This window comes from Callorhinus ursinus, unplaced genomic scaffold (genome assembly GCF_003265705.2).
Source record: "Callorhinus ursinus isolate GAN/ISIS: 27379988/994484 unplaced genomic scaffold, GSC_fseal_2.0 scaffold20, whole genome shotgun sequence".
Taxonomy (NCBI): Eukaryota; Metazoa; Chordata; class Mammalia; order Carnivora; family Otariidae; genus Callorhinus; species Callorhinus ursinus.
In genome coordinates, this window is record NW_027397082.1 from 22166842 (window position 1) to 22188757 (window position 21916).

The 21916-nt window shown below is 43.5% G+C and overlaps 2 protein-coding genes across 6 annotated transcripts in view; one reads left to right on the plus strand and one right to left on the minus strand.

Moving 5' to 3' along the window:
* The window catches only part of UBTD1 (ubiquitin domain containing 1), a 55347-nt gene extending 54328 nt beyond the window's left edge, over positions 1-1019 (minus strand). Inside the window, exon 1 of the mRNA XM_025881046.2 lies at positions 312-1019. Within this exon, the coding sequence (XP_025736831.1) occupies positions 312-381 (70 nt within the window). The 5' untranslated portion in view covers positions 382-1019. The remainder of the gene's footprint in view (positions 1-311) is intronic.
* A 144-nt stretch (positions 1020-1163) lies between these two features.
* Positions 1164-21916, plus strand: part of MMS19 (MMS19 homolog, cytosolic iron-sulfur assembly component) — a 33086-nt gene continuing 12333 nt past the window's right edge. For 2 of the 5 annotated variants that reach the window (XM_025880709.2, XM_025880710.2), the window contains exons 1-8: positions 1164-1338; positions 14144-14192; positions 16585-16685; positions 17471-17556; positions 17933-18007; positions 18418-18487; positions 18878-19006; positions 19096-19157. In XM_025880709.2, the coding sequence (XP_025736494.1) occupies positions 1227-1338; positions 14144-14192; positions 16585-16685; positions 17471-17556; positions 17933-18007; positions 18418-18487; positions 18878-19006; positions 19096-19157 (684 nt within the window). In that variant the 5' untranslated portion in view covers positions 1164-1226. Of the gene's footprint in view, positions 1339-14143; positions 14193-16584; positions 16686-17470; positions 17557-17932; positions 18008-18417; positions 18488-18877; positions 19007-19095; positions 19158-21916 lie in introns of those variants that run through there. The other 3 variants (XM_025880711.2, XM_025880712.2, XM_025880713.2) reach the window with 3 other exon arrangements.

The following is a 21916-nucleotide window of genomic DNA, read 5'->3' on the forward strand; positions in this document are numbered from 1 at the left end:
TCCCGGGCCCCCTCCCCTCAACCGGCCCCACTGCGGTCTGCAAACATTTCCTGCCCCCACCCCCACCCCCATTCGGAGCTTCCCAGTTGGAGCGAGTTGGGCTCGCAGCCGGGTCAGCGCTCGCAGTTGCCCCAACTCGGCTCCCCCGGCCACTAGGGCTGGAGAGCGGGCCCCCGTCTGGCTCCGGAACAGCCATCTGGGAAACCCAGGCGCCAGGAGCCGTGGGAGGTCGCTTGGGAAGCCTAGCGCTCGGGCGAGGAGGGGGACAACTGGCGAGGCGCCCGTGGCCCTGCTCCCTTCCTCGTCGTTACCTGCTCGCTTGCGGGGGTGTCCCGGGGCGGCCGGCCTCTCCCGGCGCTGTCTCCCCACGCAGTTGCCCATGCTGGCTCTTCAGCCGGGCCCCATGCACCGGAGGCGGCGGGCTTGGCGGCTGCTCCGTGCTTCTGCCCCGGACGGCGACGTCCCGGGTCAACGGCTCCTGCCTCCCCGCATCGGGCGCTCCTCGATCTCCCCCCGGGGGCGCGCTCTGCCCGGGCGCCGGCTTCGCCACAAACTTTGCGGGCGAGGGGAGCGAGGGAGGTGGCCGATTCCCCAGCACAGTCCCAGGTGGCCGGGCCAGGGGGGCCCGCGACGGTGCCCGGCCGGAGACCAGCTCCGCGGGAGGGGCGGAGAGAGGGGGCGGGCACCTTCGCAGCTACTCCCTGATCGCCCGGGGCTCCCAGCTGGGGCCGGCCCCCCGGAGCCTGTCACTCACCTGCCTAACCCCGCCCCAGCCCGGCCCAGCTCCCTGCCGCCGGCTCGCGGTGCCCGCGCCTCCGCCACCGCCCGCCCCAGGTGCGCATGTGACCGACGGCACCGCCCCCTCGGGCCGGGCCTGATTTTCTCATTGGCTTCCCCCAGGGTGTGTACCGCCCCTTGGCCCCACCCAGCCAGGTGTCCGCCCCGCCACCCGTCTCCCCGGGAGCCGAGTCGGGAATTATTCGCCCTCAATGGCCCCGGCTGCGTGCTCAGCGGCCGCCTTCCCTGCCCGCGCCACCGCCCCGACTCCAAGCCCCGCCCCTCAGGGAGGGACCGTCCCATCCCTCCCAGGAGCCGGCAGGCACGTGATCCAGGGAGCGCCCCGTCTCTTTAACCTTCGCCAGGCAATTGGCTCAGGAGGCGCGTGCGCTTAGAGGCCCGTCCCGTGCCACCGCCCACTTCCCCTCCCACGGTCTCTGGTTCGCGTCATGGCCGCCGCCGCCGCTCTGGAGGCGGTGGCGCCTACGGGCGCACTGTGGGGCCTCGTGCACGACTTCGTCATGGGTCAGCAGGAGGGCCCCGCTGACCAAGTGGTTGCAGGTACGGCAGACGGCGCCGCGCGGCTTCCGCATGGGGCCGACAAGAGGGAGCGGCCTCAGTACAGCCGCCGGGCGGGAAGGGAGTGAGGGGACAGCGGTGACTTTGAGAGATTGGTCTGGGGCTGGTTGTGAGCACTGCGTGATTAAGAGCCGTAACAAATTGAGAGTCGCTTGCGTCTTCCTTAAAGCGCCTTCACGCCCCTCATCTTAGTAGATAGTCTCTCCCAGAGACTCTGTGCTCCAGCTGGGGTTAGAGAATCATTACCGAGTCACAGATGAGGAAACTGAAGCCCGGAGAGGGCAGGAGACTCGCACACTAGGCAGAGGGGGGGCAGCTGGGACTCAGACCCAGGTCCTCCAGTCCAAAATCTGGTACTCCCGCCGCGAAACCACGTTGTTTGGCGGAGGCTGACGTGAGAAGCGGCATCTTCGGCGTCCTCAGCTCTAGTCGCGTGGCATGTTGGGAGTGGCCGAGCGGCGCGATCTCTGACTGGCTGTCATAGGAGAGAGGAGGGGAGAAGCCGGGAGCGGGGGGAGGGGGGGAGTTTGAGATGTTCTGGTATGCTCCTTAAGACTTTCCCTCCGTGTCTTGGTACAGTTCTTGATTAATTTGCTTCATGATTTTTTTTATGTGGTGTTTGTTTTTATATTTTCCGCAGATCTCCAGTTTCTTGCTCTTGACCAGTTCAGGGATCTCTTCTCTAAGATCAGCTTAATCAAAATTTGAATAAAACAAATTCCAGATTTCCTTAGGAGTCAGAGACTTCACTGTTTTAGGAAAAAAAAATCTAAGAAGTTGAGTGTTAGGGGGCCTTCAGACTTAAGTAATAGAATACCAAATTACCTCGTCAATACAAATGAGCCGTGTCTATTTTTGGAAATTTTGCGTGCTTGGGAAAAAGTAAAAGATATTTTTCTTAAAAATTGAACATATTTTATTTATTTATTTATTTTAATTTTATTTACTTATTTGACAAAGAGAGACACACAGCGAGAGAGGGAACACAAGCAGGGGGAGTGGGGGAGGGAGAAGCAGGCTTCCTGCGGAGCAGGGAGCCCGATGCGGGGCTCGATCCCAGGACCCTGGGATCATGACCTGAGCCGAAGGCAGATGCTTAACGACTGAGCCACGCAGGCGCCCCTGAACATATTTTAGAATATGTGAGAAGTGGATAAGGTGAATCTGTGAGAAAGTATAATACTTTGGTCCTTAGCAGTTCCGCTTTCATTCAGTCATCCCACCATTATTGAGCACATGTTATTCTCCAAACAGGATACAAAGCAATAGGAATATAAATACAGATTAGTTTACATCTGTGCCCACCAGGAACTTATACTGTGGTGGGAAAGACAGCCATGCAAACAGATAGTATTACCACACCTTAAAAGGACCACCCCCTATATGGGGTATGTGCAAGGTGGCAAGGAAGCATCAAAGAGCAAAAGCCTGATGCTGTCATTCGTCCAAATTTTAACTTCTTACAGCTTTATAAAGTATAGTATGTTATCAATGCCGTTTTCCCCAGTGTTTTCTTATGAAAAATTTCAAACATACAGCAGAGAATTTCATAACAGGAACACCCACACACACCACCTAAACTACCATTAACATTTATTTATTTTTGTCATTAACATTTTAATATAACTTGCTTTATCGGTTATCTTTCCATCTATTTAAATTGCAGATATCAGTACACTTCCTCCTAAATACTTTGGTAGGCATGTTATTAACTAGAAGTTGTTTATAGTTTATTTTGGTGTACAATTTATATTGAATGAAGTGTACAGTCTTAAGTGTAATGTTCACTGATTTTGAAAAATGCATATGCCTACCCCCTGCTGTTACAGCAGTGCCATTTGTAACTGTTCTTTCACATTTATACATCATGAACACAATAATTTTGGATTTTTCAAATTCAAAACACACTTGAGAACACAGCATGGATAAGGACGGCCAAGTTCTGATAAATACCTGTGTAAAATTTATATTTTTTATGCTTGAAAAAATGGCCTAAACTATTGTCTAGTTTAAATTTAACTCAGCTCGACTAAGACTGTAACACTAGCCCTGTTGTAATTTAGCCCTCCTGACTAGGAAAGGGGGTTGGTAGAAACATAAAGTTAGAAAAGAAAAGGTTTGGTGGGGTTGGATTATGCATAACCTTGATTCCAGGCAGAGGGATTTGAATGACCTATTGTAGGTAATAGAAATCATTGTAGATCCTTGAGCAAGAGAGTCACATAATGAAAGTGAATTTGAGGATTAAATTGATATTCTCAATCTGAGATGACAGCCCTAGTTAAAATTTTGAAGGCTGACAGAGTTTTGAAGCATTCCCAGAATAAGATGTGCTTTCTAATCTAGCCTGAAGTCTAGTTTTGTTAGCACTAAAGGGGCCAGCTTTCTATTCAGCCACTCACAGCAGCAGCCTGTCCTACAAATTGTAAATGCAGAAGGAACACCTTGTAATCACAGGCAGCTATGACCAACTTTGTTTTGTACCTTTGCACTGGAGTTCCTGAAGAAAGTAGGTGTCAGATGTAAAGGTACAAATGACGGAAGAGAAATGACCCGGTAGGCTAAGGGTTAAAGTTTTTTTTAAGTTTTATTTGACAGTGCGCAGAAGCAGGTGGAGTGGCAGGCTGAGGGGGAAGGAGAAACAGGCTTCCCGCTGAGCAGGGAGCCTGATGCGGGGCTCGATCCTAGGACTCTGGGATCATGACTTGGGCTGAAGGCAGATGCTTGAACAACTGAGCCACCCAGGTGCTCCCTTTTTTTTTTAAGATTTTATTTAGGGGCGCCTGCCTCTCCCTCTGCCATTCCCCCTCACCCCCCACTTGTGCTCTCTGGCTCTCTATCAAATAAATAAATAAAATATTAAAAAAAAAAGATTTTATTTATTCCAGAGAGAGTAGGGGGAGGGGCAGAGGGAGAGAGACAAAAAGACTCTGCACTGAGCGCGGAGCCCCAATCCCAGGACCCTGGGATCCTGACCTCAGACAAAACAGAGAGACGCTTAACTGGCTGAGCCATCCAGGCACCCCAGGGTTAAAGACTTTTCATCCTAGCATTCAAAGGTTGCCACTACCTGGCCCAGCCCTTATTCTTACTAGTCCCCTCCTGGACCTTTAGTGGCAGGCGGCTGCCTGGATTTGCTATTTCCTGAGTGCTTTCCTTCCCAGTTCCTTTCACTAGCTCCATCTCGTCAAAGTTAGACCTCGAATCCAAGGCCCAGCTTAAGTGCTTACTGCCTGCCCCCCAAGTGTTTCCTGATTGCTCCAGCCAGACATCATCTCCCACTTCAAAATCTTTGTGGTATTTATTTCTCAACCACTCATTTATTAGCACTTATTAAGCAGACTTGTTCATAACCCCTCACTTATTAGAAGACTTGTGTCGTAGCTATTTCTATGTATCTCTCCACCTCCTGTCCTAGGCCTACCACCCGAGTCTCCTGGAGACTAGCATAAGTAAGTATACAGTAAAAAACTATGTAAGTGAATGGAATGAGAGATGTTAAAGGAAGAATCTGTGGAATTCGGGGCCTAACTAGTTACAGGGCTTGAAGGAGAAGGAGGACTCCAAGATGACCCCGAGCTTTTGAGACTGAGGATGAGCAAAAGAGAAGTTTCTTTGTCCAAAAATGGAGGTTGGGAAGGAACTGATTTTGAAGAGTGTGAGGTTTGGACATGTTGATGGATATAAATTTTCTTCCTTTCATGGATTTTCCTTCGTTTTGGTCTTTATTGTATTGTCCCACGTTAGTGGGAAACCACTATTCCTGAAACCGAAAGATTGTTAAACAACAATAAAACAGTTCTGTGAAATGTCTGTGGCATCCTCGGCAGAAAAGGCATTTTGAGAGCTTGATTAGAACGGAGTCCTGTTTGGGATTTTTCTCTTTCCTGCTCCTTCACGTCCTTCGCCCTTCCTCCATTGGCTGCTCCTCCAGATTCTCAAGAGGCTGCAACTCGGTCAGACAGAGGTCTGATTGTGCATTCTGCCAGTCTCATATAAATACTTCTTTGATGACTCCTCAGTGTTCCACATGAACTGGTGCCCTGCTGAGGGAAGTGTGGGTAGTTAGGAGGTGCTGGTAGGTCCATTTTTAGAGAGTAAATCTTGGACACGCTGGAAAAACTTAGGTCTACTTATGTAGGGAAAGGAACTTAACGCTTGTTTTTCCTTAATGCCAGTGAGACTACCTTTAGGAGAATTAACTCCTTATTAGCTTCTTTCATCCCAGGAGTCCAAGTGCATAAGTAACTGTACTTCCAGATATTCAGGTATTTATTGTTTGGGAGAACTTATAGTGTTAAGAGAATGAATCACTTAAAGTTAGTGATGGATGGTTCATAAACCCAGGAATTTTACTCCTTTCTTATGCTAAGTCTCTGTTTATATCACTATGGTAACACTGAGTTTGTTAACGCTGTGATTATTTTTTAAAGATTTTATTTATTTATTTAATTGACAGAGAGAGAGAGAGAGAGAGAGAGACAGACAGTGGGGGAGGGAGAAGCAGGCTTCCTGCCGAGCAGGGAGCCCGATGCGGGGCTCCATCCCAGGACGCTGGGATCATGACCTGAGCAGAAGGCAGTCGCTTAACCAACTGAGCCACCCAGGCGCCCCGCTGTGATTGTTTTAAATGTCTTTCTGCCCCAACAGACGGGGCTCCTTAGAGCTCCCTGTCTATAGTTCTGTCTCCAGGCCTAACCCAATACCTGATTTATAATAGGTGCTTAATAAATGTTGGATGAATAAATAAAAACAAATACACATGACGATTTTGTTAAAGAATTAGGGAGAAACACAGAAGGGGGTAATTTGATTTTGGGAATCAGGGAGGGCTTCACAAAAGAGTTGACATTTGAGCTGGGTCTTGAAGAATTGAATTTTGACAAGGGCAGGAAGGAGGCATTTCAAACCGAGCGAACATTTACAGGAGTAACAATATGGAAGAGCTTGATATGTTGGGACTTGACTGAATGATAGGAATCATGATGAAAGGTGAGGCTAGAGGTGATTTGGGGACTAAATTGTAAGGACATCAAGCCAAGGAGTCAGGTCTTAGGCAGTAAGGAGCAAAAGGAGATTGGTGGGCAGAGAAGTACTTGTGTATTTTAGGGAGGTAATTCTAGATAGAATGTCGATGAATTAAAAGGCCTTTTTAAAAAACTGAGGAAAAATTCACTTTAACCATTTTAAGTGTACAGTTAATTGGCTTTTAACATTCATGATGTTCCACGACCATCACCACTATCTAAAAATTCCAGAACATTTTTTTAGCACACCAAAAAGCAGAGGACTCTTGCTATATAGTCTGATTATAGGGATGAAAAGGAAGAGTCATTTAAAAGACATTTCTGAGGCACCTGGGTGGTTCAGTCAGTTAAGTGTCTGACTCTGTTTCGGCTCAGGTCCTGATCTCAGGTCATGAGATTGAGTCCCACCTTGAGCTCTGTGCTCAGTGCAGTCAGCTTGAGATTCTCTTTCCCTCTCCCTTTGCCCCTCCCCCCTGCACAAACACATGCGTGCTCTCTCTCAAATAAATCTTTTAAAAAAAGAATAAAACATTTCTGAGGTAGATTCAACAGAACTAGAATAAAATATTAGATTTAGTTACCTTTGTGAAAACATCCTCAAAATACTAGTTTTTTTGCCACCGTACTCACCATTTTCTTTCTCTCGTTTATTATTGTGTGACAGCTATACAGCTAATATAAATAACGTTTCCTAATTTTGTATTACTTTTATATTTCACTTTGTCTTTTATGTTTGAGCTGCATTAATTCAAGATAGGATCCTTGTGAAAAGTATGCAGACCAAAAAGGCTCTGCCAGGAGGATTCACCCATACACAGGGATTCAAGGAATCACATGCAAATGGGTGTTTATTGTAATTATAAAGCAGCCAGTTTCATAATACTGTATGCTTCATGGTGAAGAAGTCTTTTTCATTTATCAAATTTGAGGCAACCTGTAGGAGAGGGAATTGACTAGTAAGGGGAATGGCCTAGTAATTTTGTCCAGTGATGGAAATAGTTCACATCCTGATTGGGGTGTTGATTACCCAGGGTATACATTTGCTAAAACTCATCAAGTTGTACTGTTAATATCTGTGCATTTCACTGTATGTAAATTATATGAAATTTTTAAAGATTTTATTTATTTGTCAGAGAGAGAGAGAGAGCACAAACAGAGGGAGATGCAGGCTCCCTGCTGAGCAGGGAGCCCGAGACGGGGCCGATCCCAGGACCGTGGGATCATGACCTGAGCCGAAGGCAGATGCTTAACAACTGAGCCACCCAGGCGCCCCAGAAATGGAGTGTTTAGATAGGGTTTTCAGCAGAGTTTCCTGGACTTTGGCCAAGAGGTTCCAAAAAGGCACACTTTTCCACCTTCCCAAATTGTGCAATACTCTTTTATAGTGTATAACCCAGAAATGAGTATCTCCGTTCACTTCAGTGTTGCCATTAAGGAATTGGGTACAGAGCCCAAAACTGTCAGTTCCTTGGTTTGCCCTGTTAGTCTGGCTGTTTTCCCTTCCCCCACCCTACAGCCTGCACATTTTTTCCCTTGGCTCTTTCTCAGGAGCAGGGACAGCAGCTGGGCCTTCCACACCCTGGCACGAGCAGGGCTAAGAGTGCCTGATGTCTAAATTGGTGCCAGTCACTAGCTATGAATCCTGACTAGAGCACTCCTTTTCCCAGTCGATTTGCACTTATTCTAGTACCAGCGTGAGCCTCTACCCAGTTCTGCTCACAGCTTTGTTCTGAGACCACAGGCTTAAGGGGAACAGGAAGGTTAGGAGTTTTCTCAAGCCTCTTTCACTCTAGCCAAAGTCTTGTGTTGGTGAGAGCTAACATATTAGGTCTAGCATTTAGATTTAGGTGGGTTGGGGACCCAGAACAGGCTGCTGGAAGTAATTCCCTGATTGCCACACCTTATTGAGCTAGAACTCCTCTATGTTAGTCAAGCCCTTAGGAAGATTGCTAACCTTTTACTCTCTGTTTCCTCCTTGAGAATATATCCCAAGGTGGTCCTGATAGATCTATATGAATTACTGTTGTGTTAAAAATGTATTTTAAAGGGGTGCCTGGGTAGCTCAGTTGGTTAAGCGTCTGACTCTTGATCTCAGCTCAGGTCTTGATCTCAGGGTCGTGAGTTCAAGCCCCACATTGGGCTCCACACCGGGCATGGAGCCTACTTAAGAAAAAAATGTATTTTGCGGTGCCTGAGTGGCTCAGTCGTTAAACGTCTGCTTTCAGCTCAGGTCATGATCCCAGGGTCTGGGATCGAGCCCACATTGGGCTCCCTGCTCAGCGGGAAGCCTGCTTCTCCCTCTCACACTCCCCCTGCTTGTGTTCCCTCTCTCACTGTCTCTGTCAAATAAATAAATAAAATCTTTTTTAAAACTGTATTTTAGGGGCGCCTGGGTGGCTCAGTTGGTTAAGCGACTGCCTTCGGCTCAGATCATGATCCCAGGGTCCTGGGATCGAGCCCCGCATCGGGCTCCCTTCTTGGCCAGAAGCCTGCTTCTCCCTCTCCCACTCCCCCTGCTTGTGTTCCCTCTCATGCTGTCTCTCTCTCTCTCTCTCTGTCAAGTAAATAAATAAAATTTTTTTAAAAATGTATTTTAAAAAATAAGTAATATGGGGCACCTGGGTGGCTCCGTTGGTTAAGCGTTTGCCTTCAGCTCAGGTCATGATCCTGGGGTCCTGGGATCGGGCCTGCATCAGGCTCCCTGCTCATGCTCTCTCTCACTTTCTTGCTCGCATGTTCTCTCTCTTTCTCGAATAAATAAATAAAATCTTTAAAAAAATAAGTAATATATTTACATGGTACAATATTTAAAAGGTACAAAAAGATACACAGAAAAGTCTCCCTTCTATCTCAGTGTGGAATGCAGACTGTGACAAATGCATCTACTGTATTACTAGTATATGATGTGTCCTCACTAAAGGCGTGGGGAGAGCTGATCTAAGTGACTCGCTAAAACAGTATTTTGGAAACTGTAAGTCTAAAGGCAAATGCTGCAGCACTCTTACTTCTAAATCTGTTTCTCACAGAGATTGACAATTCTGAAAGTAATTTATAGCTATACTAGGGTTGAAAAACTAATAAATGGTAGATAATAGGAACCAGATTTCTCACTGTCAGAAACAAATTACAAATAAGAAAAAAAAAAAACAGGGAGGCTAGAATGGACCCTGTGGTCCAGGATTAGAGCTGGAGACTTTAATATTTTATGTTTATTATAATATATATGGATAGAAAAATAATGAAAGATATGTATGTAAACGTAGGTTAATACATACATATATTTCCCAGCTCTCTCTGCCAAGGAAGGCCTAGGAGCAGTGGTACCCCAATAGCAACAAGCACAGTCACACCCAGATCTTGGTTTGTAATACCATTCTTCAATAAAAGGAACCTAGGCTTCTTGGAGAAAAGGCAAATTCTACAGCTGGGACAAAGAAATTACAGGATGAGACAGTAGTATTTTGTAGTGCTAAAAAAGTAAGAAACTACCTAAAAAATAAAATGATGGGGCGCCTGGCTGGCTCAATTGGTAGAGCATGTGACTCTTGATCTCGGGGTTGTGAGTTCAAGCCCCACACTAGGTGCAGAGATTACTTAAAAAACAAAGAAACAATAATGGGCTGGCTGTGTTCCAATAAAACTTTTTTTTTAAAGATTTTATTCATTTGAGAGAGCGAGAAAGAGAGAGAGAGAGCACACGAGAGAGGGGAGGGTCAGAGGGAGAAGCAGACTCCCCGCTGAGCAGGGAGCCCGATGCGGGACTCAATCCCTGGACCCCAGGATCATGACCTGAGCCAAAGACAGTCACTCAACCAACTGAGCCACCCAGGCGCCCCCAATAAAACTTTATAAAAATAATAAAAGGATGGGACAAGAGACAACCTAAAAAAGCTCCCCATGGCCAAAGATAGAACAATTTGAACAGCAAAATAACCTCGTATTGGATTATAACCTGATGTGTAAAATAAATATACATGAATCTATTCTGATGTAAAATAAATGACTGAATAAATGAGGAGAAGAAATGAATCTTCCTTACAGAATAATTCCACATAATATAGGTAGGTATATAGATACTCCTCTTTTTAGGAAGTGGAGTTTAACTTCTCCTTCCCCCTTGAGTATAAGTGGGGCTGAGTGACTCTCTTCCAAAGAAGAGAGTATGAGAAAGAAAAAATAGTAACTATATAGTGCAGAGACCCGGATGACACTACCTTGACCAAGTAATCAGAGTAAAAATCACCAATAAAAAGTAAGTCCTATTGATACCTTGTACCCCTGGTGTATGGTATGATATGATAAGATGAGAAGGGCACTTCACCTCTGTTATTCTCAAAACCCATGTCTCTAGTCTAAACATAAGGAAAACATCCAACACACCCAAATTGAGGGACATTCTATAAAGTACTTCTTTGAGATATCAAGGTAATAAAAAACAATACTGAGAAACTTTCACAGACCAGAGGAGACCAAGGATTCACAGTGGCTAATTGCAATGCGGTATCCTTAACTGGATCCTGAGACAGAAAAATGACATTAGTGGAAAAACTGGTAAAATCTAAATACAGCCTAGAGTTTAATAGTCATATACCAATGCTAATCTCGAACTCTAAAATCATTCCAAAATAAAACATCTGTTTTTTAAAAAGCTTACCTCAGTCCCCTACTTATCCAGTGTCCCTCCTTGGAGACAACCAATATTACTAGTTCCTTTTATCTTCTAAATAGATAAGATAGATAGGTAAATAGATCATCCATCCATCCATTAAAAACAATGCTGTGCACTTAGTAGTATATATGCTATTTATGTACACTGCCCTACTTTTAGATCATGTCCCATTATCAGTGTGTACGCACACACACATTTAGTCTTGTACATTTTTTTTTCTAAGTGGCTGCAGAGAATTCCATTGTATGGATATACTGTAATTTATTTAACTGGTTTTGTTTCTTTCTTTCAAGATTATTTATTTATTTATTTATTTGAGAGCGTGAGTGAGTGGGAACACAAGCAAGGTGAGGGGCAGAGGGAGAAGCAGACTCCCCGCTGAGCAGGGAACCCAATGTGGGGCTCAATCCTGGGACTCCAGGATCATGACCTGTGCTGAAGGTAGATGCTCAACCAACTGAGCCACCCAAGCACCCCTATTTAACTGGTTTCTTATTGATGGCCATTTGTTATCGAAAGTCATTTGTTATAAATAACTCTGTAATGAATAACCTTGTACATGCATTATTTTGCACTTTTTACAAGTATATGGGGTAAATTTTGAGAAGATTCCCTGGATTAAAGCATATGTACACTTGTAATTTTTACTAAAGACATTGTCAAATTGCCCTCCATAAAGGGGTTGTGCCAATTTATACTCCACCTACAATGTATAAGAGTGCCTGTTTCTGCATACCATCACTAAACATAGGTGTATTACAAAGTTTTTTTTAATCTCTGCCAATCTAGTATATTAAAAACAAAGTTTTTTTATAGTTTAATCTGCATTTCTATGGTGAATATGGGTATCTTCTGTAAAATGCCTGTTCATTTTTTGGTTTTGTTCGTTTTTAAATTCCTTGTTGACCTTTTTTTAAATATTAAATTTAATTTCAGTTAATTAACATATAGTGTGTTCTTAGTTTCAGAGGTAGAGTTCAGTGATTCATATTCACTGGGTATATAACACCCAGTGGTCATTATATCACATGCCCTCCCTAATACCCGTCACCAAGTTACCCCATCCCCCCACCCCTCTCCCCTCCAGCAACCCTCAGTTGGTTTCCTTTTTTTTTAATTAAGATTTTATTTATTTGTTTGAGATAGAGCATGAGCTGGGGAGAGGGGCAGAGGGAGAGGGACAAGCACACTCCCCACTGAGCAGGGAGCCCAACAAGGGGCTCAATTCCAGGACCCTGGGATCATGACCTGAGCAGAAGGCAGATGCTTAACTGACTGAGCCACCGAGGTCCCCTCTCTCAGTTTGTTTCCTATGATTAAGAGTCTCTTATGGTTTATCTCCTTCTCTGATTTCGTCTTGTTTTATTTTTCCCACCCTTTCCCTATGCTCCTCTGTTTTGTTTCTTAAACTTCACAGATAAGTGAAATCATAAAATTGTCTTTCTCTGATTGACTTATTTTGCTTAGCATAATACCCTCTAGTTGCATCCACGTCGTTGCAAATGGCAAGATTTCATTTTTTTGGTGGCTGAGTAATGTTCCATTGTGTGTGTGTGTGTGTGTGTGTGTGTGTGTGTACACCACGTCTTTATTCATTCATCTCCTTATTGATCTTTTTCTCATTGATTTGTGGGAGCTCTTTATATGTTGTCAGAAAAGCCCTTTGTTGCGCGCCTGGGTGGCTCCGTTGGTTAAGCGACTGCCTTCGGCTCAGGTCATGATCCTGGGGTCCCGGGATCAAGTCCCGCATCGGGCTCTCTGCTCAGGGGGGAGTCTGCTGCTCCCTCTGACCCTCCCCCCTCTCATGTACTCTCTCTCTCAAATAAATAAATAAATCTTTAAAAAAAAAAAAGAGTCCTTTGTTATAAGAATCGCAAATATGTTTTCCCAGTTGGTCTTATGATGTATTTTTGTTTGTTTTTTTTCCTGCAGAAAATGTACTTTTTTTAATGTAGCTGATTTTAACCAGTCTTTTTTTTTATGGCTTTTGAGTTTTATGTTAAGTATACTTAGGAATTTTCTCATATCTTTTTAATCCATTTGAAAAGCTTACTTTGATGAATGATTCAGAGCCAAGACTTTTTTTCCAAATATTTACCCAATCATTTCAGCACCATTTATTGAATAGTCTATGTTTTTCCTATTAATTGAAATACGATTGAATAGAATTCTCATACGCATTTGTATCCCTTTCTGGACTTTCTGTTCTATTTCTATACCATTGATTTCTTTGTTTAAATATGAGCTCATATTATCCTGGTTGTTTTTTTTACTTTTATTCTAGAAACTTCAAGTATTTTCAGAAGTACACACACACAAAAGTACACACTAATTTAGTTATTGTGACTTTATAACAATTTTTTCATATCTGGAGGGTCCACTTTCCCTCCTGCCCCCATTACTCTTTTTCAGAATTTGCCTAATTATCTGTTATTTTTTGCACTTTAGAGTAAGCTTATCTAGTTCCCCCCAAAATAAAACTTCTGGTATTTTTGCAGAGATTATCTTAAAATTATTTGGGGAGGCATGTCATCTTGGAGTGTTTCACAAATATGACATGCCTTTCTATTTGTTCGAATTTTCTTTTGTGAATCCTCACTGGTGCTTTTAAGTTTTCACTATTCAGATCTTCATTTTTTTTTGTTAAATTTATATCCAGGTATCCCCCCCACACCCCTCCCTTTTTTTTCTTCTATCGCATATAGGATCTTTTTTCCTTTAGATCATTTTACAGGGTATTTTGTGTATATATGTATATGTGAGGGTTCTTCATTTCATAATATTAATTTTGTACCTAGCCACCCTATTGAATCATTTTACGTGTAGTATTCCTTCAGTTATTTCTCTTGGATTTTCAAAGTGTACAGCCATATTTACAAATGATATGTTTATTTCCTTTTCAGTTTTTACAGTTGAAGTGGCGTGTTTGAAGTGTTATAGTAATACCTCTCATGTAGAAGGGACTCTTGGTGAGCATAGTGGGCCCCAAGGTACAAACCCTAGGATAGGTGGAAACACTGGTAATTAGAGCCTTTGAACCCTAGGACTGAGTTTTGTTTTTTCATGTTTTTTTTTCTTTTGTTCCCTCTAGATGTGAAATCTGGGAGCTATACCGTGTTACAAGTGGTAGAAGCCCTTGGGTAAGAGCCTCTGTTGTTGAGCGCCCTTCTCTAACCCTGCCTGTGCACTCTGAAAAGGTTATTTTGTACACTGCTGCTTTCCTGGAGCTAACTGGTCCTGAATTTCTCCTACTGTAGCCCAACACCCCCTTTTTGTATCAGTATCTCCGTCTAAGCCTGTGTTTGTCCTGAAATAAGTTTCACGCCACCTGACTAAAGTTCCTAAGGGAGTGTAGGAAGTGCCTGGATCAGCCCACAGGTGTGGGGTGAAATGGGTGGTTGAAGGCCATCAACTGTTCATTAGAACTGGGATTCCTCCTGTGCTTCTTAAAGACCCATGTGCCCCCATGGGATTCTGGTCAGCCTGGATCTGACTCACACCTGCTCGTGGGCTCTGCCTGGGGAGTTGCCAGGAAGCTGACCTTGCACCAGTTCCTCACTATAGGAAACTTGGGGAAACAGCTGGAAAATCAGTATTAAAAGCAGATCTCTAAGCACCAGAGGAGGTATGTGCTTATACTCTGATGCCTGCTTTTCTCCTGTTTTATACTTGGTAGACCACCTAAATTGACAAGTCTTGTTTGCAAAGGTTGTTAACTGTCACAGCCAGCTTATCTTCTGAAGCAGAAAGGTAGAAAATTGGGAGGGTGGGGTGGAATGTAGGTCACTATTATGCATCTCTCCCACGTAAGAGACCATTTGGCCTTTCTACACATGTGGCCTTTGTCCATTTAAAAAAAAAATCACAGCTCTCTCTCTCTCTCTCTATATATATATATGTTATATGTAATTCAGATATGTAATTCATATCAATTTTTATATATGATATATATAATTCATGTATCAAAGTTCATCATATTTTGTGTATTCACAGATTTCTGCAAACCTTACTTTAATCAATTTTAGAACATTTTCATTACCTCAAAAAAAAAAAAAAACAAAACCCATGCCCATTAGCAGCCACTATTCCCTCCTCTTCTCAGCCCCTGGCAACCACTAATTTACTTTCTACCTCTGTGGATTTGCCAGTTTTGGAAATTTCATATAAACAGAATCATACAACATGTAACCTTTGTGACTGGCTACTTAGCATAATGTTTTCAGTTTATCCCTGTTGTAGCTCTTGTCAGTACTTCATTTCTCGCTGAAAAATAATCTGTTATATGAACATACCACATTTTCAACAATTCATCAGGTGGTGGTTATGGGTTGTTTCCAAATTTGGAGTATTCTGAATAATGCTGCTATGAACATTTGTGTGCCTTAGTCCTTTGTTAAACGCACAGTTTTCTACTTCTGAACAGGGTCCTTTCTACAAGATCCTATTATGGGGATCCAGTAAAGGATGATTTTATTTTTGCCCCTTTACCCCTAGTTATAGATACCCTTATCCTTGAGATTTCAGTCAAATGTCCTGGTCAGCTCTCCTTCAGAAATCTTCTGCTTCATACATTTACTTGCTTAGATTTATTCCAGTGTGTTTAAATGTAATCTCTATAAAAGCTATTTTAAGATAAGTCACCTTATTGCTTCAGTCCAGGTTTTCCCATTCAACAATCCTAAATAGTTAAAACCTTTATTCTGACCATCTTACTTTATAAACTTCCAGTTATAAAGATTTTCTTTTCCCGTAAGACCTTGGTTGCTCTCAGCATTTTTTTCCTTGGTAGTAATATATTCATTCTCCTGTTTTGGTAGAAGTTGCAGCTGCCCATCATCTGTTGAGCCCTATGGGTAGCTACTAAGCTCTGTTTCAGAGGAATGTCACTATCATCTAAGAGTAAGCCCAATGCCCAGTCAGTGCCTAGAGATGGATACTTCTGTTTGCTGTGGTGTCAGATGAGCCTCTAATGAATGCCAGGTCAATCTGAGGATTGGGTCTTTAGGCTCTGGCTTTACTATTATTTGTAATACTAGGTACCTACAGAATACCTTCCTGGGCTGGCTTCCATGCCCAAGGGGTGAGTGTAACTAATTTCAAAATATTCCTTCAAAAGTTTGGTGGGCGCCTGGGTGACTTAGTTGAGCAACCGACTCTTAATCTCAGCTCAGGTCTTGATCTCAGGGTTGTGAGTTCAGGCCCTGTGTTGGGCTCCATGCTAGGCATGGAGCCTACTTTAAAACAACAACAACAAAAAAAAACATGGGGCTCCTGGGTGGCTCCATCAGTTGAATGTCTGACTCTTGATTTCGGTTCAGGTCATGATCTCAGGGTCATGGATCAAGCCCCATGTCAGGCGCCATGCTTAGCAGGGAGTTAGCTTGAGATTCTCTCCCTCTCCTTCTCCCTCTCCCTCTGCTCCTCCCACCACTCACATGCTCTCTGTCTCTCTAAAATAAATAAATAAAATCTTAAAAAAAAAAAAAGTGTAAACAGGGTTATGTCAGGCTCTCTATCTTTACTTTCCCCCAGGTCCTCTCTAGAAAATCCAGAACCCCGAACTCGGGCACGAGGAATCCAGCTTCTGTCACAGGTGCTACTCCAGTGTCAGTCCTTGCTCCTGGAGAAGGAAGGTACTGGCATCACTAGTAGGAGTGTCTTCCTGGATTGCTGAGCCAAGGCCTTCCTTGTCTATTCAAGCCAACTTTACAGGGAGGGAGGGAAGAAGGGAAGACAAGGAATCTGTGAACTACTAATTCAGCATCTTCACTCCTCCTGGTATATGTGGCAGAGATGATAAGAATCGTGACTGAAGACAATGGGATTTCAAATGTAGCCTTAGACATTTTTTTCAGTGTATCTTCCCCTCTCTGTAAAATGGACAAAGTAGTACTTCATAGAGTGGAAGAGTATGTAATGAAACATCAAGTGCTTTGAAGTCCCAAGGAAAAAAGCCAACAACTTATTTATCTTCTATAACATAGTAGGAAAACTACAACCTGTTTTTATAAATAAAGTTTTATTAGCCTATAACCACACCCATTTGTTTATCTCTTGTTTATGTTGCTTTTATGTTACAGCAGCTGAGTTGAGCAGAATTAAGTAGTTGTGACCCATACTTTGTCGTGCAAGCCTAAGCTATTTACTCTCTGGCCCTTTGAGAAAGTTTGCCAACTCCCATTCTGTAGAAAGGAAGTTCTGGGGTAAAAGTGGGTTCAACTGTGGACCTATGTGAGAATGGATAATAAAAGATGTTCACCTATTTTCCTAACTGATCAAGGCACTCTCAAATGGAAGGGCATGGGACATACCTCTTAGTGAAGGAGAAAATTTGTAGTGAAGCCCAAACAGGAACAGCTTTTACAGACTTTGGGAAGGAGCCTGTGTAAAATAATGGCTGCATTTCTGGTTTGTGCAGTGGTACACCTGATCCTATTTTACGAGAACCGGCTGAAGGACCATCATCTTGTGATCCCATCTGTCCTGCAAGGTTTGAGAGCACTTGTGAGTTCTTTTTTCATTACATACTATGTTTGCAGGAGCCTTTTTCCAGTGAATTTTGTCCTTGTCCTTTGGCGGGGAGACTCCCAAGTGCTGAGGAGCAGATGCCCAAATGTGGGACTAAACTAGTGTCAGCTAACTTCACTTCTGTTTCTAGTCTAGAGAGTAAAAGTATTTTGGGGGGACTGGAATTCAGAACCAAAGTGGAAGGAGCTGCAGAGAATTAGTCAGATTGAGAAAAGGAACCACATTTATCACTCTTAGCACTTCTTCCTGAACCTGGATGTTGTGTTTCCCACTGTAGCTAATTATACCTCTTTTGGGATTGTGTCTTCAAGGCTAGAATTCCCTCTGTGTTCACACATCTCTTCTTCCCCAGAGCCTGTGTGTCGCCCTGCCTCCAGGGCTGGCTGTCTCTGTGCTTAAAGCTGTCTTCCAGGAAGTCCACGTCCAGGTGAGTGAAGACAGTCACTTTTGTATTCTCTGTCTTCCAGCCCTGACATATATGACAAGGATTAGGTGGCAAAAAAATACTGCCTTCTAAGTCCTGAATTTTTTCAGGTCTTTGACCATGTTTACATGCTAGTCTTTGCTACTCTATAAGGAGAAGGAGCCAGACCATTATGTCTGACCTGTGTCCTCTCACACCTGGAGAAAGTAAAGCAGACAGGTTTTGGTTATTGGCCCCAGTGCTGTAACTGCTAAGCCAATAGCCATAACCTTTCTCTGCACTTCTTAGGTTCATCTTATACTAGTATAAAGAGCACTGTCCACTTAGAGATTATGAAGCACGAAGTAGTTTTGTCAGCTTAGGTATTCTTTGAGCACTTTCTTTACTTAGTTCCGGTCTCTCCCACCCCCAAGTCCCTGCCACAGATGGACCGACACACAGTCTACAGTATCATCACCAACTTCATGCAAACCCGCGAAGAAGGTAAGAGGCAGGGTTCTTTGGCAAGTCTGAAAAGCAAGCATATCCGTTTTAGCCCCATTATCAGTACTCATGTTTAGCCTGGAAGTCCTATAGGAGACCCAATACTCTGTAAAGAATGAAGGGAAACTGGGGGGTCCACTCAGTCCCAAGTAAAGGAATGTAGAGTTTGGGCTAATATTTTAAATTCTTACCTCTAATGGTTATATACTGATGCACATCTCTTCACTGCACTCTCTTGGAATGTGTACTCTCTTGGAATAGGAAAACATAAAGGGTCTGCTCTGGGAGGCAGCAAAGGTGGGCTAGCGATAGTAGAGGGAGAACACAAGCCAGAAGAAAGGCCAGCTTTCTATCTCAAGGGATGGTAGTGACCTGTTCTTTCCTCCCCAGAGCTGAAGGGCCTTGGAGCGGACTTCACCTTTGGCTTCATCCAGGTGATGGATGGGGAAAAGGATCCCCGAAATCTTCTGGTGGCTTTTCGCATTGTCCATGACCTCATCTCCAGGGACTATAGCCTGGGTACGTCCTTATAGCTTGAATTAGCTGGTTAGGGCTTGTCCGATGAGTGAAAATTGTAAGTTGACCTCATTGTTTCTCTGTTACCTTAGGACCCTTTGTGGAGGAGTTGTTTGAAGTGACGTCCTGTTACTTCCCTATTGATTTTACCCCTGTAAGTAGCCCCTTTTATTCATTCATTCATTTGTTCATTCATTGATTCATTCGAATATTCCTTGAGTCCTCCTGTGAGTCAGGTCCAGTTCTGGGCACTGAAGGGACAGCAATGAACAAAAGAGACATTCCCTGCCCTCGTGAGCTTACGTTTTGGTAAACTGGGAAATGGAGAAGCATTTGCCATCAGAGGAAGGATTCAATTCAGTGGGTATTGGGGGGCTCCTCAGGCTACAGGATTGTAAAACATGGTTCCTGCCCTTGAAAGCTGAAACAAGTAACAATATGAGATTATGGACCGAAACAAGTGGTGTTATAGTTGTTCGGAGAAGACCAAGTTCAGTGTGAGCTAGAGTAGGAAGAGTAGGAAGGAATTCACAGATAAGATGGGATTTCAATTGGTTTCTGAGGAATGATAGGATGTAATCCTGGAGTCTGAGGGGTGATCTCAGGCAAAACAAACAAATTGACAAAGAAGACCCAATTGAGCGCAGTATATACAGCATGCTCTGACCCCCTTGGACCTTCCTCTCACTTTGCATCTTGATATCCCTTCTACTTCCAGAAACTCAGAGTCACACCACTATATGGGTGTGCATGGGTATGTGTACCGCAAGCATTAGTGGTTTCAAAGAAATGAAGGGCGTTAAATCACAGCACACCAAATAACATCAGAGTATTGACTCTTAGCTCTTTTAAAGTTACACAGCCATCTTTTTTGCAGGGACCTGCTTCCCAGCTTATTCCAGTTGACACCATGGTCCTTGGGGCCACCTCTCCTAAAATTCTCTTCATCTCTTCTGTAGTAGTCATCACTATTTCTAACTCAGAAGAACTTATGCCTTTGAAATCTTGAAAGCTCTTTGTTAGGCCACCAGGTTTCTCTGTTTTTGCTTTATTTTTTGTTTGTTTTGAAAAGATAATACATTCACATGATCCAAATCTAAATGCTGTAAAAAGGTGAAAAATCTGTCTACCATCATTTCTTTCTCTGTTGTCAACCACTTTTACCAATTATGTCTGTATTTTACAGAACTTTTTCATCCATATATAAACAAATGATCCCCAGTCCCTACCAGTGGCAGCATATGTATACACTTTTCCTGTACTTGGCCTTTTTCACTTAGTGTATCTTGGAGAGTGCTCCATATTGGTATATAAGTTAGTTCTTTATTCTTTATGGCTGTGTAGTATTCCTTTCAGTGTGAATACCTAATTAATTTCCCTAGTCCTCTGTAGGATAAAGATTGTTGCTAATCTTTTGTTGTTACAGGCAGTGCTGCAACTTATATATCCTGTACATGTATTGTTTCACATATATATGGATATAATAGTAGGATAAATTCCTAAAAGTGGAGTTGCTGGAATATATTCATTTATAATTTTAGGGCAGGAAAGAGTATGTCATTCACTTTTTTGAAAGGTAGTAAAGTGAGCATGATTCAACATTTAAAGGATGGAGGGTGAAGCCTTTTTATACCCCTTTCCTGCAACCACCCATTTTCCCTTTAAAGATCATCACTGCTCTCAACTGCTTATCCATTTTCTCAGATATTCTAGGTGAAAAAAAGTTATAGATAATTATAAGAGAGTTTCTCTTTATTTGAGCAAAATAAATTTTTTTTTGTAAGTAAACTCTATGCCCAACATGGGGCTTGAACTCACTACCCTGAGATCAAGAGTCGCATGCTCTAACTGAGCCAACCAGGTGCCCCTCAAGCAGATTTTTGTATGTTCTTCTGCACTGCAGTCTATATGGGAAGCAGAAAGCTCTTGTCAATTCAAATAAGAGACACCCGGCTTTCAGTGTAACTCTGTTACACTAAAGATACATTCTTTATGGTCCTGTCAATCCCTTTTGGCCATATGCCATCATCATAGTGGATCACATCAGTGTAACTGAGGGTTTCTTTGATTTTCAGTATGCATATATGCTCATTCTAGAGCAGGGGCAGGCAAACTTTTCTGTAAAGGACCAGATAGTGACCATTTTAGGCTTTGCAAGCTGTATCATTTCTGTCACAACTCTTCAGCTCTGCTGTTCTAACACAAAAATGGTCATAGACACTGGAATGTGGTAGTGTCTGTATTGCAATAAAACTTTATAGGCATGGAGGGGCGCCTGGGTGGCTCCGACATTAAGCGTCTGCCTTTGGCTCAGGTCATGATCCCAGGGTCCTGGGATCAAGCCCGGTGTTGGGCTCCCTGCTCAGCGGGAAGCCTGCTTATCCCTCTCCCACTCCCCCTGCTTGTGTTCACTCTCTCACTGTCAGATAAATAAAATCTTTAAAAAAAGCTTTATAGGCATGGAAATTTAAATTTCATATAATTTTCATGTGTCATAAGATATTACTCTTTTGGGGGTGCCTGGGTGGCTCAGTTGGTCAAGTGTCTGCCTCTGGCTCGGGTCATGATCTCAGGGTCCTGGGATCAAACCCCTCATCAGGCTCCGAGTTTAGCAGGGAGTCTGCTTCTCCCTCTGCCCCTCAGCGCCCCCAAAATAAATAAGTTTTTTTTTTGAGATTTTATTCATTCAGTTCACAGAGAGAGACAGCGAGAGAGGGAACACAAGCAGGGGGGAGTGGGAGAGGGAGAAGCAGGCATCCCACCTAGCATGGAGCCCGATGCGGGGCTTGATCCCAGGACCCCGGGATCATGATCTGAGCCAAAGACAGACGCCCAACGACTGAGTCACCCAGGTACCCCTCAAATAAATAAAATCTTAAAAAAAAAAGATATTCTTTTGATTTTTTTTCCCCC